The sequence below is a fragment of the Pongo abelii genome, chromosome 13 (assembly GCF_028885655.2).
Source record: "Pongo abelii isolate AG06213 chromosome 13, NHGRI_mPonAbe1-v2.0_pri, whole genome shotgun sequence".
NCBI classification, from domain to species: domain Eukaryota; kingdom Metazoa; phylum Chordata; class Mammalia; order Primates; family Hominidae; genus Pongo; species Pongo abelii.
The window spans coordinates 23,559,880-23,585,052 of NC_071998.2; the positions used below are offsets into that span (position 1 = coordinate 23,559,880).

At 40.9% G+C, this 25,173-nt stretch overlaps 1 protein-coding gene and 1 pseudogene across 3 annotated transcripts in view; both read left to right on the forward strand.

Moving 5' to 3' along the window:
* The window catches only part of KIF24 (kinesin family member 24), a 91,875-nt gene that overhangs the window by 23,813 nt on the left and 42,889 nt on the right, over nucleotides 1-25,173 (forward strand). For all 3 annotated transcript variants that reach the window (XM_054521020.2, XM_024251975.3, XM_024251976.3), the window contains exons 4-6: nucleotides 8,463-8,560; nucleotides 15,175-15,390; nucleotides 18,839-18,926. In XM_054521020.2, the coding sequence (XP_054376995.2) occupies nucleotides 8,463-8,560; nucleotides 15,175-15,390; nucleotides 18,839-18,926 (402 nt within the window). The remainder of the gene's footprint in view (nucleotides 1-8,462; nucleotides 8,561-15,174; nucleotides 15,391-18,838; nucleotides 18,927-25,173) is intronic.
* On the forward strand, nucleotides 22,817-23,048 carry LOC112135073 (U2 spliceosomal RNA; annotated as a pseudogene).

Genomic DNA, 25,173 nt, shown 5'->3' on the forward strand with positions numbered 1-25,173 from the left:
CACGTGCTTATTTTGATTCTCAGCTGTCTTGGGCTTATACTTAATTGGCAAAAATTGGGCTCTGAGCAGACCACTTTATACAGGGTAGATTGCAATGGGTAAATAAAATCCAGAGATATGATTTCACATCTAACATATAAGGGTTTAAATAAAACACTAATAACTCAGGCATGTAAATAATGTTCACTGCCTGCTAGAGTGATTATGAAGAGTCCAAGGAGAAAGAGTTTGGTATTGAAAGAAACTTATTCCAAGCTGAAGGTACCTTGCAATAATTCTTTAGTCTCATAGGGAAACAGCAAACTCCACAGATGGAAAGAATCATCATTTAGGTACTCCTAAAATTGTGAAACAATTGTGAGTAATCTAAAACCAGATAATCCATTGGATGTTAGGATTTGAGAGTACACAGTTTCTCTTACTCTGAATCTACTTCCCTAAACATTCATATTATATTTATTCTTTCTCTCTCTCTTGTTCTCTTGCCTCAAAACCCAGTGACTGGTAGGGAGAAAAAAAATCTGGTATGCTAACAATTCACCTTAGTCAGCTGAGCTCTTACATTAGTGAAATAAATCCTTTAATGCTGAAGTCAAATTTGTTAACACTTTCACCCTTTTTCAAACTTGTATTGTTCTTCTTTTTCTTTGGTTACCAAAATTGTGTTTCACAGAGATATTCAGAGTAATCCACTGAGTCTTTCTACTGGTACTAAATTATTAGGCCACTGTAAAACCAACCCAATCGCTTTAACAGCCTTATCGATTGCTGATCAATGCATGGTCTATTAGGTCTCAGTGGGAGATATTTATTTTGAAAATGGACTAAATGACCAATTAGTTGTAATGCTCTCTAGTTCCATGGCTACTTACAGCCATCGTAATAGCCCTATCCAATCACTGTCTACCTAAGACTTCCTTAATGATGCTTCTGTCACAGTAATTCCCTCAAGGAGGCATCATCTTATCTTTTGTATTTTTCCGTTATCCCCAAACACAATAACCTTACTTTTTTTGTCATTACCACTGGTCAATACTTATTGAATACCCACAGTTTCCATGGCACTTTCTCTGCTGTTTGAACTTTGGACCTTTGCTCTCATAGGTCCGAGTCCTTACCTGTCAATGCTATGATATAAAAATGCTGGGAAGACTTCTTTTTCTTTTTTCTTCCTCAAATAGAAAGAAGAAAAGGTAGGTTTATAGCAAACTGAGTGCTAAATAAATATTGATCGTAGATTCTTTGGGTTTTATTTTTAAACATATTTAGAGATAATAGGTTTTTGTGTTGGTTTTATTAAATGTCCTATCTTTTCAAATCTTGTTACTTAGTAAATATGATCATATACATGTAGTATGCTATCCTACCAAACCATTAAACTTTATATCAATATAATGAGTGAAACAAGGAAACAAACCATATTGTTTCATTCTATTTTTTTGAAATTGGCAGTAAGTGAATACAAGTTTAATATGGAAGCTAATGCAGATGTCATATTACAAAGTGAGTAAGATTGGCCCACAAACACACAAATAAGCTATGGACCAATGGTTTTTGTCTGTCTGTTTGAGACAGGGTCTGTCTCCATCACCCAGGCTGGAGTGCAGTGGTATGATCCTGGCTCACTGCTACCACCATCTCCTGAGCTCAAGTGATCCTCCCACCTCAACCTTTTGAGTAGCTGGGACTACAGGTACATGCCACCAGGCCTGGCTAATTTTTGTATTTTTTGTAGAGATGGGGTTTTGCTGTGTTGCCCAGCTGATCTCGAACTCCTGAGCTCAAGCAATCCACCTGCCGTAGCCTCCCAAAGTGTTGGGATTATAGGCATGAGCCACCATGCCTGGCCTGACCAATCTTATTTATAAATATGAGTACAAAAGCCTACATAAGACATTAACAAGTTAGTTTCAGTACTTTATACTGGCAGGCAAGCATAATCCAAGTTCAGTACTAGGAAAGCTGTGATTAGCACTATATTAGCTGTGATAGGCACTATAAAAGCATCTGTTTAATAATGCAACAACCATACTTCATTATTAAAATACTGTTGGTAAAATACAAATAGAAGGATAGTTGCTAAATATACACATACTCTTTTACTTAAAATCCTTTAAGACTCTTTATTGCACTTAGAATAAAATTTTAAAGTTTTAACAAGACTCTACATGGTCTGGCCTCTGCTTGCCTGTACAACCAATTTCTTCAGAAAAAATATAGGCTGAGTATGGTAACTCATGCCTAGCATCCCAGCATTTTGGGAGGCCAAAGCAGGAGGATCACTTGAGCCCGGGGTTCAAGACCAGCCTGGGCAACATGGTGAAACCCTGTCTCTGTAAAATTAAAAAAAAAAAAAAAATTAGGCTGGGCATGGTGGCTCATGCCTGTAATCCCAGCACTTTGGGAGGCCGAGGCGGGTGGGTCACAAAGTCAGGAGATCGAGACCATCCTGGCTAACATGGTGAAACCCCGTCTCTACTAAAAATACAAAAAATTAGCTGGACGTGGTGACAGTCACCTGTAGTCCCAGCTATTTGGGAGGCTGAGGCAGGAGAATGGCGTGAACCCGGGAGGCGGAGCTTGCAGTGAGCCGAGATCGCGCCACCGCACTCCAGACTGGGAGAGAGAGGGAGACTCTGTCTCGGAAAAAAAAAAAAAAAAAAAAAAAATTAGCTGGTGGTGAGGCGCAGCGGCTCACACCTGTAATCCCAGCACTTTGGGAGGATGAGGGGGGCAGATCACTTGAAGTCAGGAGTTTAAGACCAGCCTAGCCAATGTGGTGAAACTCCATCTCTTTTAAAAATACAAAAATTAGCTGGGCCTGGTGGCACACACCTGTAATCCCAGCTACTTGGGAGGCTGAGGCAGGAGAATCACTTGAATCTGGGAGGCAGAGTTCACAGTGAGCTGAGATCGCGCCACTGCACTCCAGCCTGGGCAACAGAGTGAGACTCTGTCTCAAAAAAAAAAAAATTGCCAAGTGTGGTGACATGTACCTGTAGTTTCAGCTACTCAGGAGGCTGAGGTAGGAGGATCACTTGAGCCTGGGAGGTTGAGACTATAGTGAGCTGTGATTGTGCCACTGCACTCCAACCTGGGTGACAGAGTAAGACTCTGTCTTAAAAATAATAATAAAAAGAGGCCAGGCACCGCGCCAGCATTACTCATGCCTGTAATCAGCACTTTGGGAGGCCAAGGCCGTGGATCACAAGGTCAGGAGCTCGAGACCATCCTGGCTAACGCAGTGAAACCTCGTCTCTACTAAAAATACAAAAAATTAGTCGGGCATGGTGGCAGGCGCCTGTAGTCCCAGCTACTAGGGAGGCTGAGGCAGGAGAATGGCGTGAACCCAGGAGGCAGAGCTTGCAGTGAGCCGAGATCGCGCCACTGCACTCCAGCCTGGGCGACAGAGTGAGACTCTGTCTCAAAAAATAAAAATAAAAAAAAAGAAAAAAATACATATATAGAAAAAAAAGATGACACTGAAATCTGAAATACATCAAAAAGTTAACAGTGGCTGAACACCTAGATTTAAGGATACTTTTATTTTCTTCTCTATTCTCTATATTTTGTTCTCTATTGTAATTTTTTTAATTTTTCTGAGACACGGTCTTGTTCTGTTGCCCAGGCTGAAGTACAGTGGTGCATTCATGGCGCACTGCAGCCTCAACCTCCTGGGCTCAAGTGATCCTCCCACCTCAGCCTCCCAAGTAGCTGGGATTACAGGCATCACACCACCATGCCAGGCTAATTTTTGTATTTTTTGTAAAGACTGGGTTTCTCCATGTTGCCTCGGCTGGTCTCAAACTCCTGAATTCAGGTGATCCACCCTCCGCAGCCTTTCAAGGTGCTGGGATTACAAGCGCCTGGCCCACATGTTACTTTTATAATCTGAAGAACAACTTATTTAAAAAATAAACTGCACTTTGAGAGTCCGAGGTGGACAGATCACTTGGGGGCAGCCATTTGAGACCAGCCTGGCTAACATAGCGAAACCCCATCTCTACTAAAAATACAAAAAATTAGTTGGGCGTGGTGGCTGCATGCCTGTAATCCCAGCTACTCGGGAGGCTGAGGCATGAGAATCGCTTGAACCTGGGAGGTGGAGGTTGCAGTGAGCCGAGATCACACCCCTGCACTCCAGCCTGGGGGACAAAGGGACACTGTGTCTCAAAATAAATAAACAAACTGTGGAACTCTGATTCTGTCAAGGTTAGTAAGGTCAACGTAGGTGTTACTCCAGCCTCACTGATAAAGTGTGAGCAAATGAAAGTGTGTGTGATGCAAAGGACGTTATGAATTGTGTATATACATTAACTATAATAATCTTGCATGTTTACATATCTTTCATGAAAGATATTTACAAAAGTACTGGGAAAACCAATATCTAAACCTTATTGGAAGGAAAGATACTAATTCCCTTAATCAATAAATGCTTTCTAAGGTCTTTACTCAAAAGCTAAAGCTGTCCATGAGCCCTTTTAGAAGGAGAGACAGAATTGCCATATACTTGCTGTCATAAAAGGAAACAAAAAAATGTATTCCCACTTTAGTTGTGGGTTTTTTTTCTTTTTTTTTTTTTTTTGAGAAATGACGAATATATCCACATCTATAGGTAACTATAGATTTAGTGGGTTTCTTTGTTTTTGATTTCATAGTTAACTATAAAAATCTATGGTGATAATTTGAGCAACGAATTAATTTGTCTCCTTGCCTAGAAACCATGTATGAGATAGATATAAATAATGTTCATTAAAACCAGATTTTAGGCTGGGCACAGTGGCTCACACCTGTGATCCCAGCACTTTGGTAGGCCGAGGCAGGTGGACTTTGGTAGGCCGAGGCAGGCGGATCACCTTCGGGAGCTCTTGAGACCAGCCTGGCCAACATGGTGAAACCCTGTCTCTACTAACAATACAAAAAAATTAGCTGGGCGTGGTGGTGGGCACTGTAATCCCAGCTACTCGGGAGGCTGAGGCAGGAGAATCGCTTGAAGCAGGGAGGGGGAGGTTGCAGTGAGCCAAGATCACACCACTGCACTCCAACCTGGGCAACAAAGTGAGACTCCGTCTCAAAAAAAAAAAAACCACCAGATTTAAAAAATATGTTTAACTATTATTGACCTTTTTAAGCTTAATCAAAAGTTTAATGACCTCTCTATGTACCTGTCACCCAACTTCAGTAGTTATTAATATTTTAGTGTTCTTAAAATCTTACCACATTTTTCAAAGCACTAAAAGTTCACACATCTATTCTTCAGATTCATTATTTTCTTACTTTGTAACTTTTTCTCTAACTTGTAGATTTGGATTTGTGTTCCCAATTTCTTCTTAGACAATCTAACAAATTTCCATTCTAATGTAATGTAATGGTACACACAACAGATTCAAACTTGGGGTAGAGTGACCCACAGTAAATTGGCCCAAGTACAGTTTTCTGGATCTGTCCATACAATTTTTTCTTGACTAGATATTTAGAGCAGGCCCAAAAAGTAGAAGATAAGGCCTTATCTGTCATTCATGGTGTATGGACTGTCATTATGCTATACTCAGGCTTGAAACTACTAGGATTTCTCATATATATATTCTTATATATTAGACCAACTATATATATATATATACATATATATATATGTACACACACACCATCTTGGTAGCCCAACTATATATATATATATAATATATATTATATAATATATATAATATATAATATATATTATATAATATATATATTATATATATTATATAATATATATTATATATTATATATTATATATATATTATATATAATATATATATTTATAATATATATATTATTCCATGTTAGTTTTATATGAAAAAGTAAATATCTCTGAATAAGATAGATTCACCTATTTTGAAATCGGAAGGTACAAAAGTGTAAAATACAAGTGTCCCTCCAATCCTGTTTCCTCCATGAAGGCAATTGGGGTTACCTATTCTAAGTGTATCTTTCCAGAGATATTCTATAAATACATGTTACTTTTATTTTTTTTTTAATTTTTTTATTTTTTGAGACAGGGTCTCATCTGTGGCCCAGGCTAGAATGCAGTGATACAAATAATATATTAGAATATACATCAGCCAGCATGGGCTCACACCTGTAATCCCAGCACTTTGGGGCTGAAGCAGACGGATCACTTGAGGTCAGGAGTTTGAGACCAGCCTGGCCAACATGGTGAGACCCCATCTTTACTAAAACTACAAAAATCAGCCAGGCGTGGTGGCGGGCGCCTGTAATCCCAGCTACTCAGGAGACTGAAGCAGGAGAGTTGCTTAAACCCGAGAGATGGAGGTTGCAGTGAGCCAAGATCATGCCACTGCACTCCAGCCTGGGCAACAGAGTGAGACTCCTCTCAGAAAAAAAAATCAATAAACAAAATATATATTACTATTATATACATATAGTTGGGCTATATGTATATAAGAATATATATGTATATATATTTTTATATATGTGTGTATATATACTATATATACGAGCTACCAACATAAGAATAATATATATTCATACATATATATATGTAGTTGTACCTATCAACATGGTAAGCCTCTAAATTATGGAAATAATTACAGCTGCTGAATTAATGCTTTTCAGACCCAATGTAATGGGGTCTTTTATCTGTCTTTTTCCAAATTACCGTGATTTTTCATTTGGAAGTCGTCTTGGACCCCTTTCTCTCCCCAGCTCCCCACCTCTAGTCAGTTATCAAATTTCTTCTGTATCCATCTCTTTATTTCCATGGTTGTCAAATAATTTAGACGCTTTTTACCTCACCACTGAATTACTAGTGTCTCTGTTCTCAAACCATTCATAGTGTGAAGCCAGATTAATCTTCCAGTAAAGACTGAAATCATCCTTCTTACCTATAAAGTTAGTTTTTCATTGTTTCCCCACTATTTACTGAATTAAATATGAGCATTCTGCCCCCCAGTTAAGACTGGTGTCCCAAGACCCCTACAACACAGTCCTAACTCATTATTCTAGTATTCTGTCTCTTTTTTTTTTTTTTGAGATGGAGTTTTGCTCTTGTTGCCCAGGCTGGAGTACAAAGGTGCAATCTCAGCTCACTGCAACCTCTGCCTCCCAGGTTCCAGCGATTTTCCTGCCTCAGCCTCCCAAGTAGCTGGGATTACAGGTGCCCACCACCACGCCTGGCTAATTTTTTGTAATTTAAGTAGAGATGGGTTTCACCATGTTGGCCAGGCTGGTCTCAAACTCCTGACCTCAGGTGATCCACCTGCCTCGGCCTCCCAAAGTGCTGAGATTACAGGTGTGGAGCCACTGCACCCAGCCTCTGTTTCACTTTTCTACTTACTGTGATACTGTATTTCAATCACATTGAATCCTTGCTATTCCCTAAACATTAATTAATTAAACAGTTAATTCCTTGTGCTTTTATGCTTTGACTCTGTTCATACTTCCCCTGTGCCTGGAATACCTTCCCCCCTTCCATCACTCCCTTTCAAATTCCTCCTCTTCCCCCGTGGTCCATTCTCAGTGTAGTCTTTTTCATAATCAGAGAGAATATGTTTTCCTTTGAAATCAACACGTACTTTATCTTAAGATTCTTGTACCTTCCAGTCATTTGCAGACTTGTGTAGATTAACATTTTTAGGAGGTAAGATAGGGAAATGCTAGGGTAATGTCTAGATCCTTGGACCCCTTCAAGTGCCTACTGCAATGTATGTGCTACCAGCTGAGCAATAAATATTTATGGAATTAAAAGTTAAGCTGTGTAACCTACAGAATTGAGATCTTCCCCTAGAATTCCTCCAAAATTCTTTTTTTTTTTTTGAAATGGAATCTCGCTCTGTCACTCAGGCTGGAGTGCAGTGGTGCCATCTTGGCTCACTGCAAGCTCCACCTCCCGGGTTCACGCCATTCTCCTGCCTCAGCCTCCCGAGTAGCTGGGATTACAGGTGCCCACCACCACGCCTGGCTAATTTTTTGTATTTTTAGTAGAGATGGGGTTTCACTGTGTTAGCCAGGATGGTCTCGATCTCCTGACCTTGTGATCTGCCAGCCTCGGCCTCCCAAAATGTTGGGATTACAGGCGTGAGCCACTGCACCAGATCACAAATTCCTCCAAAATTCTAAATATACTAGCTTTAGTTGGAATACGAGGATAATCCCCATAGAATTCACTTTCTCTCCTAGACCTAAGGAGGATTGGCTCACTCTTGTGTTTATCAATTTACTTCTCTTAAGAGAAAACAAAAATTGTGTGCCTTAGTTTTTACCTTGTAAGAACATGTCTACAGAGATCTCAAGTAAGAGGAGGCCCTGTCATTTAATAGTGATTGCTTATTTACCTCTAAGTTTGATGTGGTCAGTTACTGTTACTTAAAGACATATTTTGGCATTTATCATCTGTTAACTAGAATAGTGATTAAGAAAATCCAGAATGTGTCTCTTTCCATAAAATCAAATTTATTTTTCAGCATGTTTTTTATTTTGATGAAGTCTTTGGTGAGGCGTGCACCAATCGGGATGTATACATGAAGACTACTCACCCACTTATTCAGCATATTTTCAATGGGTACGATAATGATTATTTGCTTTTCTTGCTTTTTATTTTGTATTTTCCATTAGACCATATTTCTTTATAAATATCACATGCTTTTCAGTGCTTTTGACTTAAACATGAATTTGTGTTTTGAGCTAATAAATTTAGATTCTTCTGAAAACATGCAGTATCTCTATAGGATTTACCAAGGATTTAGAAATTTGCAGTAAAATTTCCTCTTACACTGATGTTATTATTTCTCTGTGTCTAGTGGAAAAATATATTGTGATAGATAGTGAAAGGGTGTTAAAAAAAAAAAGAAAAATTAAGCTGTTAACAATATAATCCCATCAAAGTCCTCAGAAGAAAAAGTTCAAGTGGTTGGAGTTAGTCTGAACTTTGATGATAGGAATTATGTATTCTGGCTATAGTTCAGTTAATTTTTTCTTTGGAATCAGATAGATAAGTGAATATCACTTATCAATTTTTCATAGTTTTTTTTTTTTTTTTTTTTTTTGAGATGGAGTCTCGCTCTGTCGCCCAGGCTGGAGTGCAGTGGCGTGATCTCGGCTCCCTGCAAGCTCCGCCTCCCACGTTCACGCCATTCTCCTGCCTCAGCCTCCTGAGTAGCTGGGACTACAGGCGCCCGCCACCACACCCGGCTAATTTTTTTTGTATTTTTAGTAGAGACGGGGTTTCACCGTGTTAGCCAGAATGGTCTCCATTTCCTGACCTCGTGATCCGCCCTCCTCAGCCTCCCAAAGTACTGGGATTACAGGCGTGAGCCACCGCGCCCGGCCTCATAGATGTTTTTTTTTTTTTTGAAACGGAGCCTCACTCTGTTGCCCAGGCTGGAGTGCAGTGGCGCGACCTTGGCTCACTGCAAGCTCTGTCTCCCGAGTTCACGCCATTCTCCTGCCTCAGCCTCCTGAGTAGCTGGGACTACAGGCACCCACCACCATGCCCGGCTAATTTTTTGTATTTTTAGTAGAGACGGCGTTTCACTGTGTTAGTCAGGATGGTCTCGATCTCCTGACCTCGTGATCCGCCCGCCTCAGCCTCCCAAAGTGCTGGGATTACAGATGTGAGCCACCGCGCCCAGCCAGATGTATTTTTAAGTTATTATTCACACTTAATAAACATTGAATGGGACAGGAATGACAGTAAGGGCCTCTGTTGCATAAGTATTTAAAATATAGGCATGGGCCACATGTGGTGGCTTGCACCTGTAATCCAAGCACTTTGGGAGGCCAAGACAGGAGGATAGCTTGAGCCCAAGAGTTTGAGGCCAGGCTGGGCAACATAAGGAGACCCTGTCTCTACACACACCAAAAAATATTTATTTTATTTTATTTTATTTTATATTTTTGAGACAGGTTCTCACTCTGTCACCCAGGCCAAAGTGCAGTGGTGCAATCTCGGCTCACTGCAACTTCTGCCTCTCGGGTTCAAGCAATCCTCCCACCTCAGTCTCCTGAGTAGCTGGGACTGCAGGTGCCTGCCACCATGCCCAGCTAATATTTTTGTATTTTTTTAGAGATGGGATTTTGCCATGTTACCCAGGCTAGTCTTGAATTTCTGGGCTTAAGCAATCCTCCTGCTTCAGTCTCCCAAAATGCTAGGATTATAGGTGTGAGCCACCATGCCTGGCCTATAAAATTTTTTTTTTTTTAATTAGCCAGGCATGGTGATGTGCACCTGTGGTCCCAGCTACTTGGGAGGCTGAGGTGGGAGGATTGCTTGAGCCCAGGAGGTCAAGGCTGCAGGAGCTGTGGTCTTGCACTGCACTCCAGCCTGGGCAACGGAGCAAGACCCTGCCTCTGTCTGTCTGTCTGTCTATCCATCCATCCAATCCACCTACCTATCTATCTACCTACCTATCTAATCTACCTACCTACCTATCTACCTACCTACCTATCTATTAAAATTGTAGGCATATATGATAGAAAATGCCAAGTAGCCTGCTAGTGTTGCTGATTCCAGAGAATTTTGACTGTTTTTTCAAATAACTTTTTAAAAATTGAGGGATAATTTACATACAATAAGATGCACAGATCTTAAGTATTCACATTTGATGAGTTTTGATAGTTTTATATATGTGAGTAACAAATATCTGTAACAAGACATGGAACATTTTCATCACCCCAGAAAGTTCTCTTGTGTCCCTATTTAGTTAATCCTCTGCCCTCACCCCCAGGTCTTAGGTAACCACTGACTTACTTTCTGTCAGTATAGATTAGTTTTATCTGTTCTACAATATCATAGAGATAGAATCATTATACTTATATGCTTAACATAATGTTTGCTTAGCATAATGGTGTTTTATATTAGTACATGTTGTTACATGTATCTGTGGTTTTCATTGCTGAGTAATATTCCCTTCTATGAAATTATCACACTTTGTTTTGTCTGTTCTCCTGTTGACAGACATTTGCATTGTTTCCAGCTTTGGACTTTATGAATAAAGTATGAACATTCTTTTTTTTTTTTTTTTTTTGAGACAGAGTTTCACTCTTGTTGCCCAGGCTGGAGTGCAATGGTGTGATCTCACCTCACCACAACCTCTGCCTCCCAAGTTCAAGTGATTTTCCTGCCTCAGCCTCCCAAGTAGCTGGGATTGTAATCCCATGCACAGCTAATTTTTTATTTTTTAGTAGAGATGGGGTTTCTCCATGATGACCAGAACATTCTTGTATAATTTTTTTTATGAGCATGTTTTCATTTACTTTGGGTAAAAACCTAGAAATGGAATTGCTGGCTCATAGGATAGGTTTATATTTATAAGAAAGTGTCAGTCAGGCACAGTGGTTCACGCTTGTAATTTCACACTGTGGGAGGCCGAGATGGGAGAATCATTTGAGCCAGGAGTTCAAGACCAGCCTGGGCAACATAGTGAGACCCTATCTCTAAAAAAAAATTTTTTTAATTAGCTGGGTGTGGTGGTACATGCCTGTAGTCCCAGCTACTTGGAAGGTTGTTGCTTGAGCCCAAGAGATCAAGGCTGCAATAATCTGGGATCACTACACTCCAGCCTGGGCAACAGAGCAAGACCCTGTCTCAAAGAAGAGAAAAAAAGGGAAAATGTCAAACAACTTTTCAAAGTGTACCATTTTATACTCCCAACAGTAACATGAGAATTGTAGTTCTGCAATATCTGATATCGTCAGGCTTTCTTATTTTAGCCAATCTAATGGGTATTAAATAATCTCATTGTAGGTTTAATTTGAGTTTCTCCAATGCCTGATGATACTGAGCTTCTTTTCATGTTCTTTTTTTTGAGACGGAGTCTCGCAGCCCAGGCTGGAGTGCAGTGGCGCGATCTTGGCTTACTGCAAGCTCCGCCTCCCAGGTTCACGCCATTCTCCTGCCTCAGCCTCCCGAGTAGCTGGGACTACAGGGGCCCACCACCACGCCCAGCTAATTTTTTCTATTTTTTAGTAGAGACGGGGTTTCACCGTGTTAGCCAGGATGGTCTCGATCTCCTGACCTCGTGATTTGCCCGCCTCGGCCTCCCAAAGTGCTGGGATTACAGGCCTGAGCCACTGAGTCCGGCCTTTTTTTTTTTGTTGAGATAGAGTCTCACTGACACTCAGGCTGGAGTGCAGTGGTGCGATCTCAGCTCACTGCAACTTCCGCCTCCCGGGCTCAGGCTATTCTCGTGCCTCAGCCACCCTAGTAGCTGGGATTGTAGGCGTGTGCCACCACACCTCGGTAATTTTTGTATTTTTAGTAGAGATGGGGTCTTGCCATGTTGACCAGGCTGATCTCGAACTCCTGGCCTCGAGTGATCCGCCTGCCTCAGCCTCCCAAAGTGCTGGGATTGCAGGTGTGAGCCACCGTGCCTGGCCCTTTTCATGTCCTTACTGACCATTTGGATATCTTCATTTGCCCATTTTTTTGTGCTTTGTTGTTTTGTAAAAGCTATTTAATTTTGTAAATTTTATGAGCAGGCTAAAAATGTGAAATATCTCTTAGGTTCAATTTCTTAGTAAGGGCACCAAATCTAGGGAATGCTTTTTGAGGAGTAAGTTTCGAAAATAAGTTAGAATTTGAATGTTAAGACTTTAGTAATAACAAGAGTTGCAAGTTAAGTATATCCGTTCTTTAAAGTATAATAAGGTTTTTCACTCCTGTATTGTTGCTTTTTGAAAAAGCTCATCCCTAAAGTGTTCAGAAAGTGAAGTAGATATTATTCTTTCCTCTTACTCTGCTGGATCTTCCTTAGTGTGTTCAAATTTTTCTCCTGTAATTCATTTCCTAACTCCGCCTCTGCCAGTATTTATAGTACCCACACTGCTGGGAGCCAGGGTTCAAAAGGCAAAGAGTAGCTGGTCTCTGCTCCAAGCAGCTTACATCTAATTAACTCACATGTCTTGATTCTCACATTTCCATGGTTCCCTTGCTTTTGTCATTTTACTCTTTCTTTATTTTCTACCTGGCTTCAAATCCTTTTCTGTGTACTCATCTCTGCTCACCTCCAGCCTCCCCCATCCCTGTCCATGCTATAAATCAAAGAAAATGACCCAGGCAAGTCTCAATCATTGTAGATTTATTTGCCAAAGTTAAGAATGCATGCCCAGGAGACAGGTCTATACCTTTCTCCAAAGATGATTTAGAGGGCTTCAGTATTTAAAGGGTAAGATCTGAGAGCAAATAAAAGGGGAAAAAATAATCAAAGGAAAAGGAAAAAAAATTTACAGGGGAAAGGGTGGATATTGGAGGAAGAGAAATATGTTTTAAATGTTTCAATAGATAAAAAGACAAAACAGTTGCATCCTTTCGAGTCTTTGATCAGTCTTTCACTGAATACTCAATTTTCATATTGGGGATTGGAGAAAATAGTTCTTCATGCTTTCACCTGGCCCAGTGAACTGCATTTTACATTAGATAATGTAGACAACAATAGGGCAGAGGAAGCATCAAATATGCATTTATCTCAGGTGAGCAGAGGGATGACTTTGAGTTTTGTCCTATGTCCTCCACGGGTGAAGATAAGCTGTCAATTGACATTGCCAGGGTGAAATTCAACACAACTGTTTTAAGGTAAAAGTCGTGGGCCCACAAGGAATTTCCTAGTGGGCAAAATGTGAGGGAGATATGTAGCTTTTTATCTTTGTAGCCATCTTATTTAGGAACCAAATGGGAGGCAGGTTTGCGGGACCCATTTCCCATCTTGACTTTTCCATTTGGCTTAGTGAGTTCGGGGTCCTGAGATTTATTTTCCTGTCACAATGCATAGACTTTTTTTTTTTTTTTTGCTGTAAGCAGCTATTTTTCTTATTAATCCATGAGATTCATGTTTAAGAGTCTGCAACAGCTCTAAGATTATGTTCATTCTCTACTTAGCACTGCGTGGGTGAATCCCACAACACTCGGATAATCTTGGTCTCCAACTCCTCGTAAAACATACTGTAATTGACAGGCTGGTCTCCCACCTCCATTCTCCACCTCTTATTCTGCAATTCTTCATACTCATAAAGGGTGTGTACACACACATGTACCCACATACAAGAGCAATGATTCTAACTTAGAATCATAGGACATCACAACTGGAAGGGATCTTAGAAACCAATCTACTACTACTTAGAAACTAATCTACTTATAAGAGTGAAAACTGAGGCACAGAGAAAAGTGAGGGGACTTGCCTAAGGTCATATGGTTAGTTAATGGTAGGGCAGAAACCAGAGCCCAGGCTTTTTTTTTCCCCTCAAGATTTGGTGTGCCTGCTGCCGTGTTTACTACTGTGGCCTCTGGTCACGCTATTCCTGTTCCACAGTGGAAGCTCCCTGCTTTTCAGTTTCTGCCTTCAAGGCCCAGCCCAATTCCTACTCTTGTGAGTCCTTCCTCAAATACTTTGCTTACATCGATTTCCCCTTTATCTAAACTTCCTTAATTATGAGTGGTCACTACCATCTTGCTTATCACATGATCTCCTATTATTTCTCGTATTTAATTCTCTATTCTTTCACTAAATTTAACTTTTCAGATTAATAGTAGATCATCTCTAGGATCCTCTAAAGCACTTAGCATGGGGTAGGAACTCAGTAAATGCTTATTCGCTAAGTGGTTTCTTTAAAGCCCTTGTTTCTTTATCTTCTAGAGTTGTTTCTCTTACTGGTTCTGTAAGAAAATTACTATCAGGCTGGGCGTGGTGACTCACGTCTGTAATCCCAGCACTTTGAGTGGCCGAGGTGGGCGGATCATTTGAGGTCAGGAGTTCGAGACGAGCTTGGCCAACATGGTGAAACCCCATCTCTACTAAAAATACAAAAATTAGCCCGGTATGGTGGTGCACACCTGTACTTCCAGCTACTCAGGAGGCTGAGGCAGGAGAGTCACTTGAACCCGGGAGACAGATGTTGCAGTGAGTGGAGATCACACCACTGCACTCCAGCCTGGTTGACAGTGAGACTCCATTTCAAAAAACAAAAAAAAAAAAAGGAAAACTTGTGTAGTGGTTTGAGAATTTTTTTCCTCTTCCTGTGTTCTTATAATGTAAAGTCCTCTTCTCCTTAAAGGTTTATGTGTTTATTGCTGAATTTTCTCTAGGATTCTATGTTTGCATTTGACCTTTGTCATTAAAAATCTATGGGTAAACTAATACTTCTGTTAATATGCATAAGTAATGCAAATTATCCTTTCCCCAGAGGCAATGCCACTTGCTTTGCTTATGGACAGACAGGTGCTGGAAAGACCTACACCATGATAGGAACTCATGAGAACCCAGGATTGTATGCTCTAGCTGCCAGAGATATCTTCAGGCAACTAGAAGTGTCCCAGCCAAGAAAGCACCTCTTTGTGTGGATCAGCTTCTATGAAATTTACTGTGGACAGCTTTATGACCTCCTAAATAGAAGAAAAAGGTACTGAATATGAGTGGGAAGAGATAAATCTGTTCATCGCTGTTTTAAGCCAGAGTCTGGGAGAATCACTGAATCATGGGCTTTAATGAGATGCTTTGGTACATTAGTGCCCTTTTGTGAAATGAGGCTCCTGCATCAGATACATATTTTCTAGCTGTCAATTCAGCTATAGGAAAATCTAAATTAGCTTTTCATTAATATTTTTTAAAGTGTTCAATATTCTAATGTCTATCAAAAACTTTCCCTTTTATTTTGGTCTATGAAGAAGGTCATAATTTCAAGAAGTCAGGAAATCAACATGTACTTAAACCCCTTCCTGCTCTTTTGACCTATTATTATACTGGAAAAACTATAAATAATGTTTTCCACTTTCTCTTGTTTTTCCTGTAAATAATCTTAGGCTAAACACCATGATAGTTTTCTGAAATCAGTAAGAAGAAAAGAAAATCTTCTCTTTAGAGTTTTAACCCTTGTTAGGCTTAAACTATTGCTCTCGCAACATAATATAGTAATTTAGAAATGTATTCAGTAACTCTACTTTTAAACACCTATTATATTTTTCTTGCATGAAGTTTTGTTTAGGTTGAAACAGATGACTTAAACTGAGTAGGAGGCAAAAGAAGTTGTGGAGGAAATGGGAGAATAGAGGTTAGAGGGAATGGAGGAGGTGGAAGGATTAAAGGTTGTCATAACAGGTTTAACCAGATTTGAGACGTTGGAGGAGTGAATTGAGGCTGAGCCTCGTAGAAGTCTAGGGAAACCTAATCAGCTTGAGACTAGCCCTGCAACAAAGGTATCTAAGCCTCTATGGAGCTGTCCAAAAGGATGCACAAGTTTTGCATGCTCCAAGCAAGCAATGGAATGGGGAGTGAGGGAGCAATTCCAGTTCAATAGGGAGACCATGATAGGGCAGGCCCCCATTGTAGAGGGTCACTAGGGTACTGAGTAGCATAACTGGAGAAGCCAGCGAGTGGGCTTAGGCAGGCCTTTCTCCTATAGACTATAGGGGACCTTCAGATATGCCACTTGAGATTGTATAGGTGTTTAGAGTTCAGTCCTGACAAAACAACTGTGAAATAAAAGAGGGTGCTTCTCTGGGGATGCTTGAGGAAGAGTTGCCTTTGTTTTTTACCTTCTTGGTGTTGACGTCTCGAATTAGCTCAATCACAGCTTCTCCATCAAGTTCCAATGCCCTCATTAGGAGCCCTTTCCAGTCAGAATGCCCACTTCCCTTAAAGAACAATTGCCATGGAATAAAAGCCACTGTGCTGTGTGTGTGTGTGTGTGTGTGTGTGTTGTTTATTTGGGTGAAGGGAGGTTAGGATATCTAGCTCTTTCTGAATGCATTTCTTTAATGAATTGCCCAGTTTATTTTATTGCCTTGTATATTTGCATTCCTCAGTTGTAGCAGGGGAATAGGCATATATTAACTCTTGGGTTTGATGCTTCTCTGAGGCTCACTAGGGAAGACCTATGCTTACTCTACAAGTGTCATGCCTGTGGGGTTCATGTATATATATATATATATATATATATATCCATTTAATTGTCTAATGTAATCTATTTCCTACCTTTCTGGGGCTTCTGGTCCATTGATGGCACCCTTTCCTGTTTATGCTGTTATGCTTTAGCCTGTTGATTTTTTTTTTCTTTTTCTGAGGCAAGGTATTGCTCTGTCGCCCAGGCTGGAGTACAGTGGTGCCACCACAGCTCACTGCAGCCTCATCCTCCTGGGCTGAAGTGATCCTCCCATCCCAGCCTCCCAGGTAACTGGGACTACAGGTACATGCTACCATGCCCTGCTAATTTTTATTTTTTGTAGACACAGGGTCTCTCTATGTTACTTACCCAGGCTGTTCTCAAACTCCTGGGCTCAAACAATCCTCCTCTCTAGGCCTCCCAAAGTGTTAGGATTACAGGTTTCAGCCACTGTGTCTGACCAATTTTTTAATACGATTCATTTTCTATAATAGTGGGGCTTTGACAAGGGTAGACAAAAGTATGTATGTTCAGTCTGCCTCTTAAACTGGAAAACAAAGCTTAAGGATCTTAAAATTAATTCCTAGAAGTAGAGGATAAATTGTTTTTATACCCTTGCATAAAAACTGAAGTACATTTTAGGCTGTCCATGAGGAATCTTTCTGGGGTGGGCTCAGAGATTAAGGCCTGGGAAATATGTTCAGGAATGACAGCAGGGCTCTAAAAGTTAGATCTTCCTTTTTTTTTTTTAACAGAGATGGGCTCTTGCTACGTTACGCAGGCTGTAATGTAGTGACTATTCACAGGCGCAATCATAGCATACTACAGCCTCAAACTCCTGAGCTCAAGCAATCCTTCTGCCTCAGCCTTCTGAATAGCTGGGACTACAGACACACACCACTGCATCCAACAGCTAGATTCTTTTACTCCAGAAGGCTGACTGTTTTAATAGATTTGTTTTCAGAGAGATGATGGGCATTGGTGAGGCTGTTTCCCTCCAATCCTGTAGAGATCTGGAAAATTGGGATGAAGCATAGACTGAGAAAAAAATTATTTTTGAGAAAATCATTCTTGTATTTTAAGTTATGAAGCGGAATTTCGTTCTTAACCCTAATCAGTATCTTATTAAGAGGGAAAAATAATCTTAGAGTCTTTGATGGATTCAACATATGCCTCTCAGTGGATCTGGTTTAATGATGATGGTAGACCATAACCATTTATTACCTTGAACGCAGACCTAAGGCATTCAGATGCAGCCCAGCTCTTCCTTGCTCCTTTATAAGATGTATCAGGACTCTTTACATTGCAAATAAAAGAAAACCCCATGTATACTAGCTTAAGCATTTAGGGAAATCATTGGCTCAAATAACTGGAAAGCTTAGAGGACAGTCAGGCTTCAGAATTGGTTTACTCCAGCAGCGGTTTACTCCAGCAGCTCAGGGATGCAATAAGGACCCAGTTTATTTGCATCTCTTCATTCTGTCTTCTGTGTTATTAGTTTCATCCTGAAGCCAACTCTCTTTGTAGATACAAAATGGCTTCCACTGCTCCCAGGGCCACAGGGCTGTATGCTTTCACATCCAGGGACAAAGGGAGAGCATCACTTCACCAGGCGTCTAACAACCAGAGACCAGGACTTTATTTTGATTGGACCAGCAGAGATCCCATATCCACCTCTGAACAAATCACAGTGTAGCCAGGTGTACATCATCCACTGATTAGCATAGTTTAGATATGTGCTCATTCTTTTAATTGTAGCCAGAGTTGTTGATTTATTTTACAACAATCAACAACCACCCCTGAATCGGGCTGAGGTCAGGAGGGTGGAGTTGGGAGGAGGATAAGCATCCATCCCACTCAAACAGAAAACTGCTATTTAATAGAGGAATGGTGGAATGGTTTCTGGGGAGGCAAGAACAAAGTCTGTTTTAGTAGCACCATCATACCAACCACTTTCTTGCATCTGCAGGCTCTTTGCAAGAGAAGATAGCAAGCACATGGTGCAGATAGTGGGACTGCAAGAGCTTCAGGTGGACACTGTGGAGCTCCTCTTAGAGGTAATTAATTCTTCCTTCTTTATTACCCCACCACAACAGTGTAAGTACAGGGAACAAATTCATTTTGCTACTAAGCAAGTACAGTGGACTTATATTTAGGCAAAGGGCAATGACAAGCCCACCACTTCACATCTGTAAAATGAGAATTCTTTTCTGAGAGGATAGCTTGTTTCTCTAAAGGGTTTCTCCCATGATTAGTGGGAGGTAGGGCATGTGGGAGAACTTAATTCATTGGAAGGATACCACTGGGCCAGTTTCTTTTTGTTGTTGTTGTTTTTTTGAGATGGAGTCTCGCTCTGTCACCCAACCTGGAGTGCAATGGCACAATCTCGGCTCACTGCAACCTCTGCCTCGTGGGTTCAAGCAATTCTCCTGGCTTAGCCTCCTGAGTAGCGGAGATTACAGGCTCCCACCACCACACTTGGCTAATTTTTGTATTTTTAGTAGAGACAGTGTTTCACCATGTCGGCCAGGCTGGTCTTGAACTCTTGACCTCAGGTGATCCACCTGCCTCGACCTCCCAAAGTGCTGGGATTACAGCCGTGAGCCACTGCACCCAGCCTTATTGTGCCAGTTTCAAATGCTGCTAATGTGTTTCTCTATGGCAGTGGGCTCTGGGAAAAGTTGCTGGAGACAAATATTTGCACTTTAAATTCTTTTTACTTTTTTTTTTTTTTTTTTAAGCAACAGGGTCTTGCTCTGTTGCCCAGGCTGGAGTATAGAGGTGTAATCATAGCTCACTGCAGCCTCCCACGTAACTGGGACTGCAGGCACATGCCACCAGACCTGGCTAATTTTTTTTTTATTTTATTTATTTATTTTTTTTTGAGATGGAGTCTCACTTTGTCACCTAGGCTGGAGTGCAGTGGCACAATCTCTGCTCACTGCAAGCTCTGCCTCCCGGGTTCACGCCATTCTCCTGTCTCAGCCTCCCAAGTAGCTGGGACTACAGGCACCCGCCACCACGCCCGGCTAATTTTTTGTATTTTTTAGTAGAGACGGGGTTTCACCGTGTTTGCCAGGACGGTCTCGATCTCCTGACCTTGTGATCCGCCCACCTTGACCTCCCAAAGTGCTGGGATTACAGGTGTGAGCCACCACGCCCCGCCAGACCTGGCTAATTTTTAAAAATTTTTTGTAGAGATGGTGTCTTGCTGTGTCGCCTAGGGTGGTCTCGAACTCCTGACCTCAAGCAGTCCTCTCACCTTGGCCTCTTAAAGTGCTAGGATTACAGGCGTGAGCCACCGCACCTGGCTCTTATTTTAAATACAATTTTTAATAAGTAATACTATCACATGAGTTCAAAATTCAAAAGTGAAAATACCCACTTCCATTTCCTTTTCCAGAGCAACTAATTTTATTAGTTTTTTGTGTGTCCTTCCAAAGGAATTTTTCAGTCTGCTTCTTTTATTAAGTTATTCTTTTATTGTAATAAAAGTCATACTTATCATTAAGTTTAAACATTACAGAAATATGTAAGAAGATAGTAAAGGCCCCTCTAACTTACTATACATACCCCACTTCCCCTGTTCCCCACTGAGCTATCTACTGTCCACGGTAAAATATTTAATTTTTTTTTTCCTGTTCTGGGCATTTATTAACGTAAGTACAAATAGATTTCTGGTGAACCTTCCTTTAATGCAGTGTTCCTCAACCCTGGCTTTACATTAGATTGTTTGGAGCCTTTTTTTCCTTACTTAAAAAATGATTTAACCTTTTTTATTGTGAAAAATAGCACTATACAGAAAAATGCATAAAACCTAAGTATGTACAGTATAAAGAAACAAGCACCCTTGTAATCAGCTACTCAGATCAAGAAATAGAACATTGTAGCACCCTACAAATCCCCTGTGTGACTTTCCAATAACACCCCCCTATTATCCTGACTTTTGTGCTAATCACTTTCTTGTTATTTGTTATAGTTTTACCACCTATGTATTTATCCCCAAACCATCTAACTTAGTTTTCATCTGTTTTTGAACTTTGCATGAGTAGAACTACACTGTGTATTTTTTGGTGTTTTGTTTCTTTTGCTCAATATTATGCTTTTCAGTTCCATTGAGGTTTTTGCATTTGGCTTTAGTTTTCTTCATTTTTATTTGCTGTAGAGTGTTTTATCATAGGAATATACTACAATTTATTTATCCATTCTCCTGTTAATAAACAACTGGGGTTGTTTCCATTTTAGAGTTATTTGGAACATTGCAGCTGTGAGTGTGCTTATACATGTATTTCTGTACAGAGCACACGGGTTGTCTAGGATATATACCTAGCTGTGAAATGATTAGGTCAGATGACATGCTTTTTCTTTTTTTATTATTTTTATTTTTATTTTTTTCTGGAGACAGGGTCTTGCTCTGTCCAGCCCAGGCTGGAGTCCAGTGGCGTGAACACATGGCTCACTGCAGCCTTGACCTCCTGGGCTCAAGCAATCCTCCTACCTCAGCTTCCCAAGTAGCTGGGACCACAAGCATATGCCACCACACTTGGCTAATTTTTTTATTCTTTGTAGAGACAGGGTCCTACCATGTTGCCCAGGCTGGTCTCAAGCTCCTGGGCTCAAGCAGTCCTCTCACCTCAGCCTCCCAAAGTGTTGGGATGACAGGCACAGTGGCCCATATTTTCAGCTACACTAAATGCTGCCAACTGTTTCCCAGAGTGATGTGCATTCCTACAAGCAGTATACGAGCAATCCCGTTGCTCTTCATCTTGCAGACACTTTCAATTGATAGATATTTTGAATTTTTGCCAGTCTGAAGTGTTTAATTATATTTTATTGTGGGGTTTTAATTTGCATTTCCCTGATTGAGAATAAAATTGAATATTTTCTCATATTTTTAACTTGTAATTTGGAGTTCCTCTTTTGGGAATGCCAGTTTGGGTCTTTTCCTCATCTTGGGTTATCTGTCTTTTCCTCATCTTGGGTTATCTGTCTTTTCCTTGTCGAGTTGTATATTCCGGATATGAGTCTTGTTGGTTATTTGTATCAAAAGCATGTTGTCTCATTCTGTGGCTTGTTTTCCCAGTTTCATCATAATGTCTTTTAATGCTTGCTTGTGTCGTCCTCAAGTCAGTTAAATCAGAATCCCTCAGGAGTAGGGCCCAGGTGTGGGTATTATTATTATTTTAAATTAAAAGGTAGTTCATATACCATAACATTCACCTTTTTTAAAGTGTATGATCCACTGGTTTTCTTAATATAATTTTCTTATTGCGATATAATTTACATACCATAATATTCATTCTTTTTTTATTTTTTATTTTTGAGACAGGGTCTCACTCCTATTGCCCAGGCTGGAGTGCAGTGGCGTGACTTCAGCTCTCTGCAGCCTCAACCTCCCTGGGCTCGGGTGATCCTTCCCACCTCAGTCTCCTGAGTAGCTGGGACTACAGGTGTGTGCCACCACACCCGGCTAATTTTTTTGGTATTTTTAGTAGAGATGGGGTTTCGCCATGTTGCGCAGGCTGGTCTCAGTCTCCTGGACTCAGGCAATCCTCTCACCTTGACCTCCCGAAGTGCTGGGATTACAGGCATGAGCCACCATGTCCGGCCATAATATTCTTTTTTTTTTTTTTTTTTTTTTGAGACAGAGTTTTGCTCTTGTCGCCCACGCTGGAGTGCGATGGCTCAATCTGGGCTCACTGCAACCTCTGCTTCCCAGGTTCATGTGATTCTCCTGCCTCAACCTCCTGAGTGGCTGGGATTACAGGCTCCTGCCACCATGCCTGCCTAATTTTTGTATTTTTAGTAGAGACGGGGTTTCACCATGTTGTCCAAGCTAGTCTCGAATTCCTGACCTCAGGTGATCCACCAGCCTTGGCCTCCCCAAGTGCTGGGATTAGAGGCGTGATGCACTGCGTCCCGCTTAGTTTTTTAAAGCATACAATTCATTGTTTCTCAGTCTTTTGGCTAAGATCAAATGTGGTATCTTTTTTTTTTTTTTTTTAAGACCAATGGTTCAGAATAGAAAATGTAGTGTCTTTTCTCAGCAGTTTAACATGTTCTATTCAAGGACAACCTATTAAATGGATTTTTGGAACAGGGAGATGGAGTAGAGCTTGTTCTGTCCACTCCATGCATTGACTTGGTAGTGCAAGACCTCCAGGAATGGTGCATCCTCCCTGAGGGATTTTTTTTTTAAGTATACAATTCAGTGATTTTTTTAAAGTATATTCGTGAAGTTATGCAACCATTGTCACTATCTAATTCCAGAAAACTTTCATCACCCCAAAATGAAACTCCATTAGCAGTTAACTCCCTATTTCTCTTGCCCCCAGTGCCTGGCAACCACTAATTTCTATCTCTGTGGATTTGCCAATTCTGTCCGTATCGTATAAACAGAATTATACAATATGCAACCTTTTGTCTCTGGCTTCTTTCACTTAGTTTATTTTCAGAGTTCATTCATGTTGCAGCATGTATCAGGACTTCATTCCTTTTTGTGGCTGAATAATATTACATTGTACGGATACCTTATTTTATTTATCCATTCATCAGTTGATAGACATTTGGGTTGTTTCCACTTTTGGTCATTATGAATAATGTTGCTGTGAACATTCATGTACAAAGGTTTTTGTGTGGACAAATGTGTTCCATTTTCTTGGGTGTATGCCTAGGAGTGAAATCGCTGGGCCATACTTTTTTTAGGAAATGCCACACTGTTTTCCAAAGTGACTTTACCATTTTACACTCCCACCAGCAGTATGAGGATGGGTATTATTTTAAAAGCTCCCCAGGTGATTCTAACATGCAGCCATCGCAGTCATTCTTCTAGTGCATCCAACAAGCCTGGCTAGAGTAAAAGCGAGAGGACTAGAAGGATAGGCCAGGCACTTAAGAAGACTTAGCTTAGTATAGCTTCACGGTACACTCCTCCAGGGAGAAGTATCTGAGTCTTCAACCAAGCTTAAGGGACCAGGGAAAGCAGTCAGGTTTGGCATTGTAGAAATGCCTCCAGCAAATGCCAAAGTTCAAGCCTCTCCAGCTGATTCTACTCTTGATCTTTCCTGCCTTCCTTTTCACTGTGTTCTAATAATAATTGCAAATGTTTAATGAGCACTATCTACCAAATGCTTTGTTAGAGGTTTTTACAAATATTACCCCATTTAATCATCACAAAATCAAGGTAAATATTGTAAACTTCTCTAAGAGGTGAAAATACTGAGGTTAAAATCAAGTGATAACCCAGAATCACATAGCTAACAGCTGGCAGAGCAAGATTTCAGCTTGGATTGATCTCACTCTGAAGCCCTTTTCACGATACTATACTACCTATAATGTATAATTAGAAATCAGTTTTTCTTAAGAAATTAAGAGAGGCCAGGCATGGTGGCTCACGCCTGTAATTCCAGCACTTTGGGAGGCCGAGGCTAGAAGGTCATTTGAGGTCAGGAGTTTGAAACCAGCCTGGCCAACATGGTGAAACCCCACCTCTACAAAAATACAAAAATGAGCCGGGTGTGGTGGTGGGCGCCTGTAATCCCAGCTACTTGGGAGGCTGAGGCAGGAGAATTGCTTGAGCCCGGAAGGCAGAGGTTGCAGTGACCAGAGATCGTGCCATTGCACTCCAGCCCAGGCAACAGAGCAAGACTCCATCTCAAAAAAGAAAGAAAAGACACTCACTGAATGAATTAATACATTGATAACAATGTCTTCTGTTATCATTTGCCTAAAATTAGGTGTTTAAAGGACTGTTTAATCTTCAAATAACAGGGTTTGTGGAAAATTTTGTTGTTGCTTTTTCAAAATTAATACTTGGGACTTGGGTGTGTGCAGTGGCATGGTGGCCCATCATTGGTATATATCTTTTTCTAAGTTTCTTTTTCCTGAGACAAATACTGTAGGTAAATTTTGCTTAAGGGATGACACTTCACATTTGCATTATTAGATTCCTGGGTCCTGGGATCCAAAACCTGAGTATAGCGCCCGAGTGTGTCTGTTTTAGAGGGTCGCCTAAGAGCCTCTTTCTAGTGATTGCAAAGGTAGGCACAGAACAGAAGTGTGTGGGACATGCTAAAGGGCTGCCCTGGGGCTGTGACCATTCTCCCCAGAGCTTCCTCCGCTGTGGAGTCCTAAGGAAATTGTTTCTCATACTCTATTCCCTGTGGTCCTCTTGCCCCTACCTCCAGCCAGTCCCACATTTGGCCAGGAGCATCAGGTGAGTCTGGTCCTCAGGATTCCTTTGTCACTGAAGATTAGACCAATTAAAGAGGCAAGAAGCAAACACTCAGAAGAAGACTCTTCATT